Here is a 21,436-nt window from a genome sequence, read left to right on the forward strand (position 1 = left end):
TCTTACTCTCCAGCAGTATTGATAGAGGCGGTCTCTTCATGCAGAGAAACATTTTCAAGTCCAAAGTGTTTATGAAATTATTCAAACCAGCACTTGCTAGCATTAAATGTGCTTTGTATTGCTTGAACAGGACTCATTGATGGCCAGGTATCTGCATCCTCCTCCTCTTCCCTGTCATGTTGCTGTCAGTTTGACACAGTGTTCCACCTTTTGTGCAGATAAAGTTCATATCCAGTGTTACGTTCTTTTTTCTGCAGTCATTAATCCACAAAGTTAATGTAGAGACCTTTCCATGGTCTTGTTGTGGACAGTTGCAATCCTTTTTGCATCTTATTGCTGCCGTCGTCCTTATGTTATTTTCCTCATTCTTTATGGAACGAACGGAACATTAATTAATTCCGTAATGGTGACCTACAGCCATTTAGCTTCTATCGTCCTTTAGCACGTCCAGAAGTTTAACTTTTTCTGTGATAGTTAGAATCTTCCTTGTCCTTTTTGTCCGGTCTGCAAGTGCCTTTGTCAGTGCAGAATGTTTTTTTGACATTATGGGTTTTGGAGAAAATTTGCAAACCAAAAATTTGCAGGCTGTGTTGCTTACATGTATATTAACGATAACATTATTGACACACAGGTAGAGAAGAAGCGTGGAGACTGTTTAGCCAATCAGAGTGCAGAACACGATGCAAATCTGTGAAGCAGCGAGGCTGTGAAAAGTGACCCCAGTTATAGCGAAGGTTCACTGTATAATGTTATTACTAATATGTAGACTTCCAGCTATTGGTTTTGTTCAGTCTAATATTTTTGCTCATGTTTTCCCTGCATTGCACCTTACTTTATAAATCACTAAGAACATTGTTTCTTATTGATCTGTAAATAATCTGACCAAAAGTAAAGAAATTAAAAGGCCTCCAAATCCCGATGTGCTACATAGTAAAAGAGTAGAGAAGTTGAACAAAAGGGTCAACAGGTGTTACCAAAGTAATTTATGGGTCTTTAGAAGGAAAAAAATAAAACAAACTAGTCTTAAGTTATTTGCCATTCCCTTAAAAAGCTATAATTGGACCCAAAAATACTCAAGCAGTTTATTATAGGAGCTTAAGGGGCGACAGTGGCGTTGGATGTAGAAGTTTGCCCTGAAATCGAAGGATTGACGGTTCAAGCCCTGGCTCCGACTTCCATTGTCGTTGTGTCCTTGGGCAAGACACTTCACCTGCATTGTCTACTGATGGTGGTCAGAGAGCCCGGTGGCGCCAGTGTACAGCAGCCCCGCTCCTGTCAGTGAGCCCCAGGGCAGGCAGGGTAGCTTGCCACCATCAGTGTGTGAGTGTGTGTGTGTGAATGGGTGAATGAATGTAGAGTAAAGCGCTTTGGTCAAGTCTCCTGACTTGAAAAAGGGCGCTATATAAGCACATGCCATTTACCATTTAAGGCAGCAGATGGACTTAGATACTGTGTTAACCGGAGTAGAGTTTGATGAGAAATGTTGTGGAAAATGTATTTATATATTCATTTTTATCCCACTCAGCTTTTGCTCATTTTTTACAAAACTGTTGTCAAATTTATGTGGAAAATCTAGACTAAGTTACAGTAAACATGTTTTACAATTGTCTGGAACAAACAATCCTATGCTATTTTTATTATGCATGCATTTTTAATACTTATATTTTTTTTATTAAATTCCATGATGTTTCTTTCCTCTTTTATTCCAGTTAGTGAGATTTCACTTCAATGACATCATTATTTCCCATATGTCTGTTTACCAAACAGCTACCCCAAGTAGAAAACTTGGTGCATATTATTAATCCACTTTTTTCAGAACGTATAAATCATAAAACCTAGAACATATTACTTCCACTCACAGACTGAATGCTACTACCAAAACCCATATTCTGATACACATTTTATTCTCTCTTCATATCATCATCCCTGGCAGTTTAGTAAGACCCTTATCCTGCAATATGTCCATAATTCTGCAAAGTCAAATATTCCACAGGCATATATAAATATTTACTGTTGGAGATATGATTCATGCCCAGCAAGTAATTCTGCCTCAGCGTTTGAGAACAGTTAATTTGCCACATGTACTTAGCTGTTTGTTGATAGATCAGAACGATTAATATTTATCAGTCTCCACATTCTCAAAGCTAGTGGCTTCTCCAGTCGTAGAGCTGGCAATAATGGCTCTGTCGTCTGTGTGGATTTGGCTTCCTGTTGCTGTGTTATTGAATTCAACACAGTACAGCAGCTGGTGGAACGGTGGACTGCTTATGATAACAGGTGTCACAATCTTAGTATTGTGGGCTCGTTGCCATGGTAACAGATGTCAGAGACCCTTCTGCCTGCCACTTTATCACTTTTCCCTTGGTCCTAATTTTTGTTCTTTTCTTTTTTCCGTTTTGTTCCACCTCCCATCTGAACTGTTGCTCTTTTATGATCTGATTCGTATGCATTTTACCATTGTACCAGAAACTGACAACTTTCACTTTTTATCTGTTTCTCCACAGTTGCTCCTACAGTGCGAATTGTTCCTCCCACAGGGATCTTGCGTGAGGGTGACTCTCTCAGCCTCACCTGCTCTGTCACTGGGAATCCTTTGTAAGTGTCTCTGTTTGTATTTGAAAAAACCATTTTCTAGAACTGTGTTTATGGAATTTACCTGACACTTGATGTAATTGGATAAAGTTTTCAACAATTACTTTTGACTAAATCTTCAAAGATGTAAGTAAATTCACCGATATTCTTGATTTTGCCTCCTAAAGCAGATGAAGTTGGCACTTTGAAAAAGGGCCAAATAATTATTTGAAGCTTTAGCAGAGATGTCAGAATCTGGTCCTTAAAAACTTTTGTCCTGCACCTCTCAGGAGGCCTTTAATGCTCAATTCCGATTTTTGCTGTGAGATCTGATTGTTTTGCGTGGTTTTTCACATTTCCAAATATAAGTGACTTATATGTGATCTAATGTGTGAATTGCATTCACACAACTTAAGTGTCCCGCATGCGCAGTAGAAGAGAAAAACTACATCACCAGCGAGCTTGCTCTTTGTTTACTGAAGTAAACATGGCATATAGTGCTGGAGCACATCTTGCAATCATCAATTTCTTGCCCAACCACAGCCAGTGCATTAAAAATACAATATTTTCAAGAGGGTTGAAAATAAAGACTACTGTCTGCATTACTGTCCGGCATGGTTGTTTTTTTTCTTCCCACTTTTGTGCAGAAAGATGCAGAATAGGGGACCTTTGTTGAGTATTAATGGCATACGTATCGGATGAATGCGACCTGGCCGATCAGAAAAAGGTTGCATTTAAAATGAGCCGATTCGTATTGGATTCAGGACCACATAGCCAAGTGGCCGGGGTCACATTGGAAAAAATCGGATCTGTGTTGTTCAGACTGTCATGAAAAGATCAGATACATATCGTATTGGCAAAAAAATCAGATGAGGGTCACTTCAGGCTGCAGTGTGAATGTAGCCTTAGATGTGAATCTGCTCTAACACACCTGGATCAAATAGGTAATTTCCAGGTGACTCTGGAGAACTTGGCTTCAACTGAGGACATATTTAAGCCATTGATTCAGTTGTGTTGGGCCAGGGAGACATCTAAAAGTTGCAGGATCCCAGCCCTCAAATACTTGGAGTTTTACATCTCAGCTTTAAAGAGAAAATGTAGATAGAAGGGACAGTGTAGATTAACTGCCAGATAAAGACTTTACAGTGCCTTGCATTTTCCTATTATGAGATTGCATTTTGGTCCTTACCTACCACAAGGCAGACCCTGATAGAAACCGTTAGTAGGAGTTTATCTAAAAGATGGAGAGACGGGGAGTCAACTGGCCCGAAATTCATTCCTTTGTTTAAAAACCCCTTATGCCAGATCTCTTAAAGGGTTAGTTTCAATAAATGGTCCGAAAGACATTAATAACACTTAAGATATCGATTGCATCTCCTTTTCGAAGAAACATCTTCTAAAACTAAAAAGAAAAAGTTCAAGTAGAAAAAAGTAAAAAAACAAAGGCACATAGTTGGTAAACCCTGCACATTAACATCATTGCTCTTTAAAACTCACCTCACATACTTCTAGTTAGGAAGGCTTCTTAAATAGCTATTAATATTCTATATAGCTTGAGTTGAAAAGTTTTGTACTATTTAGGCATATTGTCAGATTTCCACACATTCAGGCTCAGAGAGAAAGCCACACTGCTTAAAAGCCTCCTACTTAGATCCAAGGAAATGCACACAAACAGGGCTGTCCTGCAGGACATTTTTTTTATTCTATTTAATCCTCCTTTTTATGTCAGCATGATGCTGTATACATTATATGACAAAGTCCACAGAAAACAGCGTAATAACTCAGACAGACTTTAAGGTTTCACAGATACACACTGATGAGTGGTTCTCATCCATCACCAACATTATGTGTCATGATCTCAGGATTAGAAATGAGATGTGATCAAAAATAGCAGTTGGAACATAAAGAGAGTGACGGATTAATGTGAACAGATCTCCAGCTTACAGGGGGTTCTTAGTGAGACCCTCCCTTTTACATGTCAACTGATGAATTAAAGTATAGATTAAAAATATTTTACATTTACATTTTTCTCATTATGACTCTATATACCTTTTTTTCTGTTAATAGCAGACATGTTAGGATATTTTACCTATGAATTCTCAGCAGTTGATTTATCAAAGGATTGTTGGCTATTTTTTTTTTTTTATGAATCAAAGGACATTTTTAATACAATTGGGGTTTGTTACAAGTTCTATGTAATTAATGATCCAGAAGCAAATTTATTGTTTTTCATAAACATAAAGGTAAAAGGTAGTGTGCCACTGCTGATCTTCATATGTCAAACAAACACAGAAATAAATATTTGAAGTATTTCTGGTTGGAACAGCAGTGTGGAATAGGAATAGAGGATGAATATATCTGTTAAATCTTTTCCTTTAAATGCTATGATGTTTTCTTTTTCTGATCAAAAACACTTTTCTTCCATGAATTAAAACACTTTGATTTTGCAGCCTGTCATTTTTCGCTGTTTTGAGTTTCTAATGGATTATTTTATCCTGTTAAGTTTTATTTAGCCTTTTTTTTTTTAAATGATCCTTTTTTTCCCTTTTGGCGTTTTAGTCTTTTCTTGAGTTTTGTAAGCTTCTTTTGTCAATGTTTAGTTATTACTTTAGTTTTCACTGATCTATGAACATGCCATTCTCTCTCATTTGTTTTTCCTCACTTGCCTCAAGCTTCCTCCTCCCTCACAGCTGCTACACATCAGTAATCACTGGCCTGTTTTTTTTTTCTTTTTCTATGCAGTAATCACTTCTCCAGTATATATATGCCCTCCAGTATTATTCACTTCTCCTCAGATCCTCCTGTTTCTCTCAATGCAGCGCTGATGCCTCTTATGTTTTTTTCATTCACAATTTACCATATTTAGTTATTTTGGAGTTTTTATTTGGTTAAACCCTTTTTAAAATAATCATAACTGCCAGTAGCCAGTGTTTTGGTGCACAGCCACATAACATGTTCCCATTTTTATACATGTTTGACATGTATGAAGGTTATTGGTGGCATAAAGCCCTCTTTATAAAGCCATGTAAGTGAGAGTATAGTAAAAATGTTCCCAAAATTGAGTTTCCAGAAACAGTTGTGACTTACCTTGAGCAAATAGTAAATATTCTGGGACAATAACTTGTTTGTTCTCTAGCTTTTTTTAAGCTATAGTTCCCATTTACCAAGCTGCACTTCAATGTTTGGCTTGATAAGAAATACTCCAGGGTATACCTTTTAATAGACTCCATTCTGCAGATGAATTATTTTACTAAATTAAGGACTATTACGCTCTACACCACTGTAATTCTGAATAATTGTAAGTTCCCTTTATTATTAATGTCAGACTTCTTTGTTCTTTACTCAAACTGGCTTTTGAAATGAACAAGAAGTACCTCTAAGGTTATTTATTTCACAAAAATCTATATGTGGCGTTACAGTGATGTTTGATGAAATATTCCTAAACCAAGTTCAAGTAGCTGTTACCCAAGATGTGGGTTAATATGTACATTTTTTTTCCTTTAATGTACATTTATCGGTATGCAGGAATGTGCCTTTGTAAACTTCAGGTAGACTTTCCTCAAATTATTTGTATTCAGAAGAAGCTTTAGTGGTTTGAGTCTTTTTATGGTGTGAAGGGCAATGTGAATTTATAAACTTGTTCAACTGAAATTATAATTAAGAACTTATTAGTAAGGGTTCCTGATTTGTATGTGTAAGATGCACATAAAATCCAGTTAGTTTTTACCATTTTTCAAAGCCATCTTTGAAACAAACTTTTTTTATTCACCCAGAGGGCCCACGGACTCTGTGCACTCTACAGAATGATATTGGGCCCTAAGCTGTTAAGCCATCTTCTAGATGGTCCGTCTGTCTGTGGGCATCAGGTCCACTAAAGCTCCCCTAGTAAAGCTCCAATGATCCAAAGAGTGAGCATGTGTGAGGGGGTGTGTTTGTGTTTTTGTGTGATGCCTTTAGTGAAATCCAACCAGGAGGACTGGCTGAGAAGCTTGTTGGCTGTAGCCTCTCTGAGGCTTTGTAGAAGGCTGATTGGGGGCAATGTGGTTACTGGTAGATGTGTGTTAGCGTGTGTTTTGGGGATCAGTGGGTGGGACTGCAGGCAGCTTTGCACTCTGACCTCGATCTCATGCTTTACTGCAGACACATACAAGCACCTTACCATTGTCCCCCTCACATTTCTTCTCGTAGGTTTTTTAAATGCCTTTTAGACATTAAGAACCTATTAAATGTCGCAACCTTTTGCTGGAAGGTTAAAGTTAGTGTGTCTGGTATTAAGGCAGGATATGGGAGATGCTGTCGTGTCACCTTGCCTGATTACCTCATTATTTGTGAATTAGCTTTATGAGGGATTACGCAGGCCAGGGGTATAAGTATATGTTCAAGAGTTTGAAGCAGAGAGTGAGATTATACATTACACATTAGAGGGTTTGCATGTGAGGTACTGAGCAAGAAGGAGGTTTAATTAAACTTCCCGAGGGATTAGAACCCAGATGAGTCAGGATTGTAATCTGTCCAAAGTGGCATGAGCTATGACATCCAGCCAGAACACACACACATACTCACACAGATTTCTTCACCCGGATGTCTATGTAATCCTCACACCTCCTGTCTGCTCTGTGTTCCCATCTTTCATGACCAAATCAGTTTGTCAGCCTGCTCCTGTCCTTCAATTTCCACCGCATCATCTCCTCTCACTCTTTTCCCTCTGTATTATTACACTCTTTCCTCCTGCTTTTGTCTTTTTTTCCACATTGCACACCTGACGCCCTTTTTCTCTCTCATCTGTCGATCTCTACCTCCTGCTACCCATTTCACACCGTTGCTCCTCTCTGACCACCCATCCCCTCATTATTTTTCAGGACGCAGACCCCTGTTACCATTGGCTTCCTTCTGAAAACCTCTTTCATTCTTTCTTCTCATCTTACTCACCTTTACCCTCTGGGCCACTTTACCTTCCTTTGCCATCTGTCTTTTTATAGCCATTCTGACTGTTTGTGCTGCAGTCCATTCTTTTAACTCGGCTTTCTTTCACCTGAAGTCTTCTGACTACTGTTTTAAACAACTGTTGGTTTGAAGATATTTAGTCACTTATGCATTTACTGCTTACTGGAAATATTGCATGCTCAGTACTTGTTTCAAAATAGCTGAGGATATTAGATATAACAATTTAGAATTAGAAGAATAAGTGTGCTTGGTTGATTTAGTTCATTATGGTCTGTGTGACCAGCACAGCCTATGAAGCCTTCCTTTACTTTATGTTATAAACAGAGCAGTTTTTATGCCTAAGGAAATTACAAAAACAACTCTTAAAAACCCTATAAATTAAACTATAAAGTGAACTTTAGTTTGAAGAATGAATATTTTAAACAGGCTGAATGTTTAGCTTAGTTTTGAGGTATCTGTCGAGGACCAGTTGGCTCCTAGAGCGATGTGCTCCTAAACCAAGTCATTAACAATCAGTTCAGCTATTGTTGGAAAATTAATGTATTTCAATAACTCAATTCCAAAGTGAAATATATACAATAATTACACATTAACCTTTTCAAAACATGTTTATTTCTTAAATAAAACCTATGAAATCAGTACTTACTCAATGCTATTTATATAGCTTAGAATGGGTAAGTTACATCTAGTAACAAGATAAAGTATACTGTTCTATCTGCTGTATTCTCAAAAAGCGCAGGAGGATCAGAAGCTAGAAGGATTAAACAAATGAAGCTTAAGTACAAACAAAAGTGTAACTTAAAGCTGTAGGTGTTTGTTCCTCTGTTGTATTTTTGTTTAAAACAATTAGCCATTAATTTAACTAGACTATGAGTGGTTATACCTTATAATATTCTAACTCAAGTAAAGGTAAAATGCAATAAAACTACTAATGAAATTTCTTTTGTTGTTTTTTTATTACTCACTTTAAAGTAACTAATATAGCTGGTTACTCCTTTTCCTCTAGTTATGCATAAAAGCAGGTGTTTTCAGCCTTAAACTGGTGGTTTCAATGCTGAGTGACTTATAAGGAGTGCACTAACTTAAGCATCATTTTAAACATTTTTACTCACAATCTTCCTTCTCAGACCAAGAGAAATCCTGTGGTCCAAGATTAACGACACCTTACCTGAAAGAGCAGAGAAATCTGGACCCACTCTTCAGTTTTCCCGCCTCAGCCAATCACACAATGGAACATACTTGTGCCAAGCCCAGAACAACTTTGGTCGTGCCGCTGATCATTACACCCTGTTGGTGTATGGTAAGTGTGTCCACGGTTCTTTCCCTTTAACGTTTTGTTTTTTAGCTCACCCTTCAGTTGTTAATAGTTGTTTCTAATGTGATAACCATTTGTTATGTTGTTTTATGTTTACTATTCTCAATTGACAGGTCTTTTCATTTTAATTGATCATCTCTTCTTTGCAGCATCTTTAAATGTAGCCGTTACTCTATGGAGCAAACAACTCTTAAATCCAGATTTAATGATGTTGATCTTTTTTTTTAATTTTTTTGTATTTTATTTTATTCTTGCTTTTGATATAGCAGGTCTTCTTTTCCAAACCTCATGAGCATGGTGCTCTGGCTTCCTTGACAAGGGAGCTCAGAACCATGATTATTCAGTGTATTCTTTGTAAGTTCCTAGTTTATTATCTCTGCTGGGACCCATTTTTCTCCTCAGAAAATTGAAGAATAGAAATCTCTTGAGTGCAATAAATGAAACCAAGTGAATGCTGTTTCACAAGAAAAAGGTTTCGAACATAAATTTCAATTTCTCAGGTTAAGCTTTGTCTATTCTAAATGTGCATGAATGCGGTAGCCCTTGGGTGCTCCGTTTTCCTCCTTCAGATCTATAAACTGTGAATGTAGATGTACCTGTGTCACGAAATTTGTAAGAACTTTTGTGTGTGATTGAGTATGTTTTATGTTAGAGCCATAACGAGCTAGTAACCTTGTAACCTGTCTAAGGTCCAGCCCAATTCTAGGAAAGATTCTAAGCTGTGTAAAGCAGCTGGAAGAAATGCTTTTTTTGTTCTTTTCACAACAATCTGACACATAGGAAATAGACAACAAAGGATTTCTTTTTTCTTTTTCTTTTTTTTTTTTTTTACATCTTACATGATTGAATTTGGAAGGAAAACACCAGCAAAGCAACTGCTCCATTTAAAATTCAGATGCTGTGTTTTCTTTTGGTGGATGTGTCTGAGAGGAGGTAGATTTGGATGTGAGACAATGTTGTATATTTTTCTGCATGTATTCCAGATGTGCATCTAGATCTGTGACTGGATCTGTCAGGAGTATGGATCCTTATTTTTTACAGCTCTTCCTTTTTCAAACATGATCAAACCTGTTTCTCACAACAGAGACATACATTTTTTATATTAAAATCAAGAATTAAGCAAAAAAATATCAAGAAATATGCAAAAAAAAGAAACATATAAAATACTTCACCATAGTGATTTTCTCAGAAGAGAAAAAGAAATAACAAGAGATGTTTGTAGTAACCTGTAGACCTGATAGACTGACTCCCCATGGAGTGATATATATGTATTCTTTAGGGAGCCCAGGCTGCCTGTAATTCACCTAGGTGATAAATGACCACCTCTAACCAAAGCTGTAATTTCCAACACTGAATTCTAGGCTACATTCTGGTAGCAGATACAACTTATCCTCCAATTCTGACCAATAACGTTGCATTAGCTATGTTTACATGGACACAAGTAATGAGAATAAAGAGCTGTATGGAAAAACAATGTATCAAATAAACGCATTTATCAAAATATTATGATCAGATTAAGCTTAATTTGAATTAATTTGTATTTTGATTGGGAATGGTGGTCGATGCTGACCCATAATGCAATCAGCAGCCATCTCCTCACTTCTTCCCATCATGTCATTATGATTTGGGCAAACTGAACTAAATATGTGGAAGATGAGACAGCCGCGCTGGGCAGCACAGGACTTTAACAGATGTCTTTATGGGATTTCCTTTCGCCGTCTCATCTGAGCCTGTAGCTTAATTGTGGAAAGCCATAATTCTTCATCCCCTTAGAGCCTGAAGCAGACCCATTCTGTCAGAATGTCTGTTTTTTGTTTTTTTGTTTAGTTTTTTTTTCACATGGGCAAGACACTGCTTCTGCAAATGTTTTAGGGAAATTTGACACATACTAAAGTTCTATTCTGCGAAAAAACCTGGTGAAAGTAAATTAAAATCATAACTGGATTGTTTGATTTTGTGCCGATATAAATGCTGTTTTCAGTCTTTCCATTTTCTTGTAATCAAATGTTTATTTAGGATGTGACGATAGCGAGGGTTACTGTAATGTCTACTTTCATCACTACTCTACTTCTATACCACTGAGCCATGCACTTTGCAAGTCTAACTCCTCTCCAAATAATCAGTGTGTGTAAATGATTAGGATTACTGCATTACATATTTAATCAGCAGTAATATCTCTTAAAACATTTAGTTTAATCCCAAAAAAATCTAATTAAACCTACATATGTGGCAACAGGAACTCCTGAACCACCAGATCCCAGGTGTGGTGAAACAGCATCTATTTTCTTTTGCTTAAAAGGTTAAATAGCTGAGCCACAGCTGAAGCAACTGGAGATTGATATTGTTGATTTGACTGTATTCTATTATTAAAACACTTTTTATAAAGAGGACTCAATAAGTAAATAAGAAATACTTTAAAAGAATTCTAATGATTGCTTCAATGCTCTGGCTGCTAACTGCTTGTTCTAGCGAATATCTGTCCCAGCTGTGACATGAGATATGTTTTGTCCTCTTTCCCTTTGTTATTCTGATCTTTTTAATCCAATATTGCAATCTTTTGGCAACCTTGGGCCGATTTCCAACAGTGTTCAGAAGGTGAAGAAAAATATCTTCTCCCTAACTGAGTTATTCTAAGTTTTTATGTAAGTTGTTATGATTATCTGTTTGTAGCAAATATAAATATATATTTTCTGTGTTTGCAAAAAAGCAAAAACAAAACACCCAGCCACACATCCATTTATCATATTCCTGTTGAAAAAGTTGCATTTTTAAAATAAGCAATCTGCTCTCTGCTTCTAGTCATATGCAAGGAGAGTCTAAGAGACTTCAGCTGCGATTCAAAAGCCCCTTGTTATTTTTGTAGAGTTTTGAAATGACTTAATTTCTCAACATTAAAACAAATATGAAAACCTGATTTTAAGTAACTCCATGCTTTCAAGATGTTTAGGTTTTCTAGCTTTTCAGTCTGGTGATATTTTCTCCTTTAATAAAAGTTAACTCAGTTCAGTAATACAGTTTGGCTGAATACAAAGTGGAGACCTCAGCATCTTATAAAAATCTCGTACCTTTGTTTGTCAGCAACAGTGACAAATTGGGCAGCTTTCTGTCTGAGCTTGAGTTGCATGCAAAAAAAAAAACAACAAGTTTTTGATGTATGGTAATGTTGTGTCAGTCCCACATAAAAAAAATAAATAAACTTGCAGTGGTATAAGGACAAAGCAGATTTTCTTTTTTTTATGTGAGGACAGCAGTGTGGATAAACTGCAAAGCAAGCTCATCATTAGAGGCTAGATGCTGCCAGGTTTTTGATCTGACCTAATTGCAGGAACATTGCTGTCACTCAGCAGGCTTGCTCCTTTTAGATCTAAGCTCCCCACCCCCTGGTGGAGACTCCTGTCATTGCGTTTATACCTGATTTGGAGATCACAAGCAGAGAGGGCAATGTGAGGAACAGAGATGCGTTATGAAACAATTTTGTGCTGCTTTTAGTTAGCGACCCCTAACCAGCCATAGCACTAACACTACTTTTCTCTCACACGTTGATGCCCTTGTACACACCACTGTACAAGCTTTCAGTGGCACTAACAATGACCGATTTTTAGGATGGCAGCAGTGGCAAGATAAAAGATGTCTTACTCAACCCTAGTTTCTTGTTTTTCTTTCTTTATGTGTTTCTTAGGAGGTTCATTGTTTAAGGCTTTGACATCTGTGCCTGCATCTATAGAAACATTCCTTGTCTGCTTCGCTCTTTGGCCAGCCCTATTAATGTATGGTGAAGTTTGTGGTCTCCCAGCCGTAATTTCTGCTATTTTAGCTTTTTGGTAATACTTTGATGTTTTAAATGTTTAAGAAATGATAAGTAGGGACAAAGACAGCCTAAATTAATCAAAAGTACAGCTTCAAAACTATTTCATTTATTAAGGGAGAGATCTTTAGAAAAAAATACTTATGTAAATAAGTAAAGGCCTTTGAATTTTCAATTAGGGATTCATTTTAAATTAATAGGATTTATTCAAATTTGAGGTCGATTTCACTTGCATTATATGGCTCTAATTAACACAATTTCAAGCTGCTGAATCCAGTAATAATTTAAGACGAAAACCTGAAGTAGACAAAAGGATCCCTTAAAAGTAAGAAATTATGCCCCAATCTAATGAAATTGAATCAAAAAGAAAAAGCAGTTGTTTTTTATCGTTCTGTTGTGACAGATGCGAAACATTTAATTGCAAAAAAAAATGCAGAAACATTTTTTTACAGCACAGTATTTTTCCCTCCAAGTCATTTAATCTTAGTTTGCAAGTCATTCCATTTTCTCCATATTTGCACTGGAATCTACATAAAAACAAACCCGTCTCCAGCTCCTCTGTTGTGTAGCTTCCCACAGATTTATATCAGTCAGCTTCTTAATTCCTCGTGCTGTTGCTTTGCATTAGCAGGGGTGTAACTGTTCTTAACCAAAAAAGACACGGATCTAGCAGATTGTTTCACTTCAAACCTTCAGCTGAAAGAGATCAAGGCAGTTGCTGCACACCACTATATTAAACACCGCTCTTGAGTTTTGAACAAATGTCACAGTGGATAATGAGGCAAACATGGTGTTAATTCTTTCTTTTTAAACATGGAATTATTTACCCTTACATCCAATCTTTAAAGTTTCCAAAGATGTATGTGTGTGTGTGTCTTTTTAAATGCTCTATAAAACTAGAGTGTAGCATTGGCCATATATCTCTGCCACTGCAAATAATCCACCATGGATGATTTAATAAGGTGTTAGAGAAATGCCTCTGGGAATTAAATGAAGCTCATCAGTCAATATGGAAAATAAATATCGTTCTGTGCTGTAAAATATGTTAAGATGATTCATAACTTCAACACCTACTGAGATTGTGCTTTCTTTTTTTTCAGTTTTAACACCCACACTTTTAGGTTCATGTAATTTCATTTCTTTTTAAATGTGAATATCTGTTTGTGTGGAAAACATTCACTAATGATTGTTTCAACAGAAAAAGAGATTAAGTATTTTATGTCTGGTTTTTTGTTTTATTCTTTCTCCTAACTGATCTGTCGGCTGTCTGCTTCATTGAACACACTGAAGCTCTCCATATGTTTTCCTTTAATATCTAGCTGTCTTTATGCGCTACCCACTGTTCTCACCTCTTTTGCGCCTCTTGTTCACCCTCCTCTTCCTCTCCTCACTTCTCGAACTGTTTCTCACCTTGCCACCCATTTGCCCCCCATTATAGGTCCATCTGCACTTCAGTTTCTTTATGCTGGGGGAGGCATAAGCATTGAGGTGTGAGGAGCTGGGAAAGAGTGGATGAGGGGGAGCGAGTGAGGCACAAGTGATAGAGAGTGTGAAGGAGGGAGTGAAAGTTATAGAGGAAGGACGATGGAGGTCGAATGCAGGTTAGAATTCGGTACCTCTGCTTGTCAGATAAACTAAATGTCAGTTCACTTGGCTCCCAGCCTTCCCAGAGGGAATCCCAGAGTGCACTGGGGGAGGAGGTGAAAGCAAAGAGGCAGTGCTGGAAGATACAAAATGAGTCAGCTGAAAATAAAGAGTTTTATTGCAGGTTGGAAAAAACATCACTGCTCACATAAGAGAGTTATTTGCCAACAAAAGCTTTGGTAAAAGTAGCTTGATGCAGGTGCCTTGGCCTCTTTATGAAGGAAGACAGACTTAATGTTTGAAGGTAGAACAGAGTGAAAGTTAAAAACCTCTCCTGGGATCAAAGGCAAAGCATGCTTCTTTTTTGGTCAGTTCATTCCTTTACTGTTTTTGTGAAAGGGCAAACAGATTTTTTTTAGGTCAATATGGTGCCATCCAAGTATTCACAGAGTTAGAAGTTTTTAATATTTTATTCAACTCAATTCAGTTTATTTATATTTTGCTTATTCATAACAAATGGCATCTCAAGGCACTTTACAGAGACAATACAGTCAGATTGGTAAAAATTTCTATCAAGAAAAACCGCTTGATTGCATTAATTCATTGACTTATGTACTACTGTAGACATGCTCCTCCTGGATGAGCATGGGCTGATTTTTAGCTTGCATTTTTTCATTGACTCTTCAGCAATCCCTCACACCAAGCATGCAATGACAATAAGAAACTTCCAGCAGAACCAGCCTTGCTGTGTGCGGCCATCTGTCGAGGCCGACTGGGGTTCAAAGAGATAGGGGCAGACATACAGGAAGAAACAGATATGCAAAAGGTACCTGTTAACTAGCTCCACAGGTGGCCCTGTCTAGGAAAGGCATGACCAGGCAAACAAGCTCCAACATCTATAAACAAAGGTGTTGATGGCAGCAGCACAGCTGATATTTCTTACCAGGGTGGTATTACAGCTGAACAGGATGAAGCTACTATGATGAGAAAAAGCAGAGAGAAAATTAAGTTATGAGTGGAACTTAACAAATAATGCGGAAAGGAAGAATAGAGATGAAATAAAGCAAAGCAAAGGAAAGTGGTCCCTATGTCCTCCAGCAGTCTAAACACATAGCAGGATTTTTTTTTTTAAATAGCACAGGATAAACTAACTATTTTGGATTAGATGTGAGAAAGGCAGATAGATCCCAGGTAGAGCCAAACTTCAAAGTTATGATATTGCTGCTTAACTTACCCTACCTCAAATTTCTCCACGACTTCATCCCTGCTCCTTTATAAGTGTTTACTGACAGACAGTGGCGTAACGACACAACAATAGGCCCGTTAGCAACATTATCTGGGTGGGCCCCATATGAAGTACAACACGTGATAAAGGTTCAGGATACGACAACAGTTCCATAAATTGTCAAGAAGATACAAATATGCAATTCTCAGTACCGGTAGTATATAGTGACTGCGCACCGTGAATGTAACCATTGGTTACAACGCACAGCCACATATTACAGACATCCCAAGCTCCAAAAAAATCGTTCCCCCAACACCTCCCGAAAGAACGTGTTTATTTTGGGAAGGTTTTTCCTTTCTTCCAGCAGCTCCTCTTTCCTTTTTCTTTTCTGGAATCCACTTAAGTATCTTTCTTTGGTATCCATTGTCGCTAACACATTGTACGTAACGGTTATAATTTTAATCTACGCTCTGGGTTACCCATCATTCCAAGTTGTAGTGTAAAAAATAAAATACTCAAATACAATGTTCTTTTAAGATCTTTATTTGCAGTTTGAAACATAATATTTGTGTGTATTTTTTTTTTTACCAACCGTCTAATGAACTATACACAGTTTTAGTGTAGTAATTGAAAGCACCACTGTCTGCTTTGCTATTGGTGTCGTGTTTAAACAGCTCATCATCATGTTGAAATCTGGCATGTGTTGCGGTATAAATATGGTCCGATGCGGTCAGTCACTTCAGTATTAGGTGAATTTAAGAGGAATTTTCCGCACCATTACATCTGCAAAGTGACATCATAGTTTACAATCGCGTAAGGGGCCCACCAGGTGTCAATGATGGGGCTCGTGGGCCCGTAAGCAACTGCTATATCTGCATACTGATATTTACGCCATTGTTTACTGATGTTGTCTGACAACTTGTATTATAATTTTGAGATCACCAGCGGAGAAATAGGAACTTGATATGAACACAGGACAACCTTTATAGGATTTTATTTGTCACCCCAATTGAACACCTCATCTCAGTTTTTGTCCACTTCCTTATTCATTACATTTTGTTGGTCTATCACATAAAGTCCCTATAAAAGATTTTGAAGTTTCTGGTTATATTAAGATATGAGGTGAAAAAGTTCAAGATGTATTACTTTTTGAAAATGCACCGATAAAAGTGCACCAGCCTGTTAAGATCCACAGGGCTGTCTTTGGTAATTTAACTGAGCTGCTGCACGGAGATGAATTGCAAGCCAGTAAAACCAATTAGGATTGATTTGCAGAGCATGGGAGAACGACAGGGAAATTCATGTAGACGAAGACTGAGAGGGAAAGTTAAGAATCTTTTACATATAAAGTACACTTACATACATGGGTATATTTCTTAAATTAGCAAGGAGAAGTCAACAGAAAGAAGAAGATTGATATTTTTCTCCCAAGATTCTTTGAAAACAAAGATGAATGACAGGAAGATGAAAAGGACAGGTAGCATGATAGAAAGGTGAATCGGGATTAGTCTGTGTCTTCTTGACTGTTGTAATGAGCTGTCAAGATGATTGGAATGAAAAACACAGACCTCCGTTTAATGAAGTGAGACTTTAAAAGCGCTCAGAATGAGAGGAGGAAGTAAAAAGGTTGGAGGCTAGTGACAGACGGACTTAGACTCTGAGATAACTGAGAGCCAAATTTGTCTTCACTCCTGCCCTCTTCCACACATGACTGTCCACCTGACGGCAGGGTAAATTTTGAATGAGCCTTCAGTTGAACAGCGTTGGCCTCCTTGCCCCCAGCCATAGACCTTCTACCAATATCTAAAACTCGGCTCACTGATAGACAACTGAATAGACGAGAATCGCTGCGGGCAAGGCCCTTATAATCATGAAGGCTGAACATGAAAGAATCCATGCTGGTGCCCCTCTGCAAAAATGAGATACAAGCAGCGACGTCATTATCACAAGTGCTGCCTCGCCCATCCCTGGAAATAACGTGGGCTGTGTGTCTGATTGGCAGGCGTGTAGTGTTAATGAATAACAATATGATGAGGGAAAAAAGGGATGCTATCGGCCAAAAGAACGACAGCTGTATGGCATTCTCCTTAATTAAGCTGAAGAGCAGCGGCAAGGGAATGTAGCCACAGAGGATGGAAACTAGAGAAGCCAGCTGAGGCAGCCCAATGAAGGCTGGTAAAAGCACGGAGTGCAAATGAGGGGCTAGGTTATGCTTGATTGGATAGAACCAGGAGAAAAATAAGAGATATCAGAAAAAAAGTAAAGGTATGACATTAATCATTTTGCAGTTAATTAATGCAGGTACCTAAGCTATAATGATATTCTTTCCATAAGCTCATTCACACAAAGACTGGAGCACCTTTGCTTTATATTAAGTCCTACAAAATGTATTGGTTCCTTATAGATTTATTCTTTACTGTTCTGGTAAAAGTCTCAGATCATCAAACAAATGTTATTATCAGACAAAGATTTTTTTAATCAATAATTTAAATTTGCTGTCTATATCCCCCTTGGTGGCTTTAACTGCCGTTAAATGTTAGGATAAAGCAAAAATCTGGCAATAAGCCTTTAGAAATTGTTTTTTCCAAGCCGTTTTTGAAAAGGCTGTTTCAATTCAGCCACTGTAGAGATTTTAAGACATAAATGTCAATTTTAAGTCCATGTATTTTAGTCACATGTTGAAAGTTCAACTTGACAAACTCCGAAACCTTAAATTTCCTTGATTTTTAAGCCATTAAAAGACCCCTTGGTTTGATTTGGGTGGTTTTGCAGCTGAATATATATAATATATAAATGTGTTAGATCTACATATCAAACTGATGGTCATGCTCTCACCTTCAAGATTTCTTCGACATAGCAGAAATAAAGGGTCCATTGATTGCAGCAAGTCAGCACATCGTCAGACTATCACCAACATGTTTTACTGCTGGTATGATGTTCCTCTCCTGAACATTATTTTAGTTTATTACCGTATGTAATGAGATGCACAACTTCCTAAAGGTTCCACTTTACCCCTAGAATATTTTCCCAAACTTGGGGATCATCAAGCGTTTGGATATTTTGGGGAACAGTGACTTTAACTACCGGTATGACAGTTAGTGCCTGCAAAAAAATTTTCATTCTGTTCTTCTAGGTATTTTTCTTACCTCCTTTATGGCTTAAATGATTCATTAGTGCACCTTTAGAGTAATTTCTTTACCAGCTGAACCCTCCTGATATGTTTAACCACTGTTCCACATTTTCTCCTTTTGTGGATAATGACTCTCATTGTTGTCCACTGGGATCCCAAACCTTTAAGGATGACTTTGCAATGACTTTCTAGAGTGTTGGATGTCACTGGTTGTGTTTCTCACCTGTTCTTTAAATTGTGACTGCAGCATGATGCATTACAGGTCTTTTAACCTTTCATTTTATAAAACTGACTATGTTTAAGGAAATTCTCGATTATACTGATGAGGCAGTAATCAAGGCCTGAGAGTAGCGAGAGAAATTAAAACTAAACAATATGGATGATCCCTTTCTATTCATGACTCAACACAGTGGGCTAAATAGATTTTTCTGTAGCTTATTTCTCTTTCAACTAATTTACTTTTTAAACTTACTTTTTGTATTGATGCATGTTTTCTAAAAATTTAATTTTGGTGATCGAGGACATGAATATAGTTTTACAAAAAAGCAAAGAAAAAGAAATCTATACTAAGCCAAATACTTTTTTTTTCTAGTTTGCTCGATGAATGCAATCTGGATAATGACATTTTTTCCCCATGGCTTTTAGTTTAGTCTTTTTATAGAGTGCATTGCACACTTTTTTCAAAGGGAGAAAGACAGCCTAGCCTTGAAGAAAGAGGAAAAATGAAGCAGGAAGGAGGGAAGTATAGTGCTGACATAAGAAGAGTGCAAAAAGAGATTGATGATCTCAGGGCCAGAGGGAGAAATGGGGAGAAGAGACAGAGGAATACTTACCAATAAATTACTTCTGAGCAGAAAGGGCAGCAGCTTTGTGTGTCTATGATAGAAGGGGGTTGCAATTATGCATTTTTGTTTAACCAAGTGTACACAAGAAAACATGACCATCTATATCTGTGTTCCACAGTCTTTGAAGAGGACTTCTACCTTGCAGGTTGAAGCTTGTTCTCAAGATCCTTTTGATGAAGATGTATTTTTCTGACAGCAAAAGTGCTGAGGACCATGCATTCAGAAACACCAACACAGTCTCACCCTCGTTTCCATTTCCCTCTTAGCTCTTGTCAGCCATTATTTTTCGTTTAACAGCAATATGAACTTGTCTCTTTCCACCTCTTCATTCGCCATTGTGTTTTTTTTTCGCCATTGATTTGCAGGATGGTGTCAGGATCCAAGCTATTGTTCAGCATCAAATGAGACAGTTCCCCGCATGGCACTGCTCCACCGAGTGTGCATCTGTCAAAGACTTTCACTGCTTTCAATGAAGCTTGGAAAATGTGTCAGTGATCACAAATTCTTTCCAAATATATTCTCATTGACTTGTAGATGAATAGCAGTCTGCCAGGTAAATTCTCGTGAACCATTAAAGCCTGTCTTTTCTGTTGTAAACTTCTGCTTTTGACCCATTCAAATGGTTGAAAAGACTTTCAGGGATAAATCACATTTAAAGACAATAGTAGTCTTTTAATAAAGAATCATGCATTACTGGATGATTTAATATCATAAATTACTCAATATCTCAGTAATTGGAGTAAATGGCAAAAAAAAAAAGGATTTTGCTCAATCATGACAAAAAAGTAACAAAAAATAGTCAGGGATGCTTCTTAGCAAGCAGTGGGTATGTTCTGATCAGTACTTAATGGTTGCTGATCAGAATATGAATTGGAGGCCTTTTTCTTCTGAAGGACTTAACCAGACCCAGCTAACATTTTACAAAACCCTGTGAGATGCTTTGTGGTTCTGATTAAACAAAACTTGGTTCTTTGAATCAAAAATCCGAAGTCTTTGTTTGATAGAGAAACAGCACATCCTCAAAAAAACACTGTGCTCACAGTAAAACATGGGGGTGGAGTCATCATACCCTGAAGTTGTATTTTTTTCAGCTTAATCTGGGATCCTTCTCAAAGTATAAAAGTAATATTACTATAATGTTCAAAATACTATAAACCAAACTTCCTGGTATCTGTAATAAGTGTGAAGATTTTAAACATTCATGTTTGAGCTCTTTTTTTAGAAAACCCGAATTAGGACCTTACCTGAGGCTTCGCTTAGCTGCTTTAAGCTGTTAAGTATTATTTTTACCCTGAGAGGCAGGAAAGGGTTTTTTCTTGCAGCTTTGGAAAATAAAAGAAAAAATGCTTTATATGATATCAACAATATTGCAAAAAAAAAATAATAATAAAATGGCTTTCTGTGCTCGTTTGTGCCGACTTTGTCTAATTAAGAAGTTACAGTCTAATCATATTAAAGGCCTTATTTAGAGGGTAATTGGATTTCGCATATTTTCCAAAGTAATCATTTATTAACTGCTATACGTGCTTTATTATTCCACGTTGGAAGTTATGATCTTATATGGGGGTGACTTTATTAGATATACAGTGGATCTTAAATGTGTAAACACCTTTGGGAAGTTGCCACGTTCTTGTGCATTTAAAAAAAAAAGACCATAATGAAATATTAAATAGATTTTGTGTAATTCATTCCCTTTGAGTTAACACTTGCATACAGTTATAGTAACTCCGATTGGCCTGCAGTAAAGTTTTGTGACCTTGTGAGCACTTCTGACCAAACTCATTTGCGGCCTTCAACAAAGGTTTTTGTTAAAGTCACAAAGGCTCAGGATTGCCTATTTGTACATAGGCAGTATTCTTAAATGGCATAGGAAGTTTGTTATTGTATTAGATATGGGACATTAGGCTCTTTAGAATTAAAAGAGAAAAGGGAAAAAACTGGTTCTAGATGATAGCATGAGGCTGTTGGCAATTTTGAAGGAGCTTTTTTAAACCTGTATTCTGAAAAAAAAAAAAAA

General features: G+C 37.2%; 1 protein-coding gene across 4 annotated transcripts in view; it reads left to right on the plus strand.

Moving 5' to 3' along the window:
• cadm4 (cell adhesion molecule 4) overlaps window positions 1-21,436 on the plus strand; it is a 258,446-nt gene that overhangs the window by 225,550 nt on the left and 11,460 nt on the right. For all 4 annotated transcript variants that reach the window (XM_015375132.1, XM_015375115.1, XM_015375141.1 and 1 more), the window contains exons 5-6: window positions 2,505-2,595; window positions 8,643-8,815. In XM_015375132.1, coding sequence (XP_015230618.1) covers window positions 2,505-2,595; window positions 8,643-8,815 — 264 coding nt within the window. The remainder of the gene's footprint in view (window positions 1-2,504; window positions 2,596-8,642; window positions 8,816-21,436) is intronic.

This window comes from Cyprinodon variegatus, unplaced genomic scaffold, assembly GCF_000732505.1.
Source record: "Cyprinodon variegatus isolate N-32 unplaced genomic scaffold, C_variegatus-1.0 Scaffold6, whole genome shotgun sequence".
Lineage (NCBI taxonomy): Eukaryota > Metazoa > Chordata > Actinopteri > Cyprinodontiformes > Cyprinodontidae > Cyprinodon > Cyprinodon variegatus.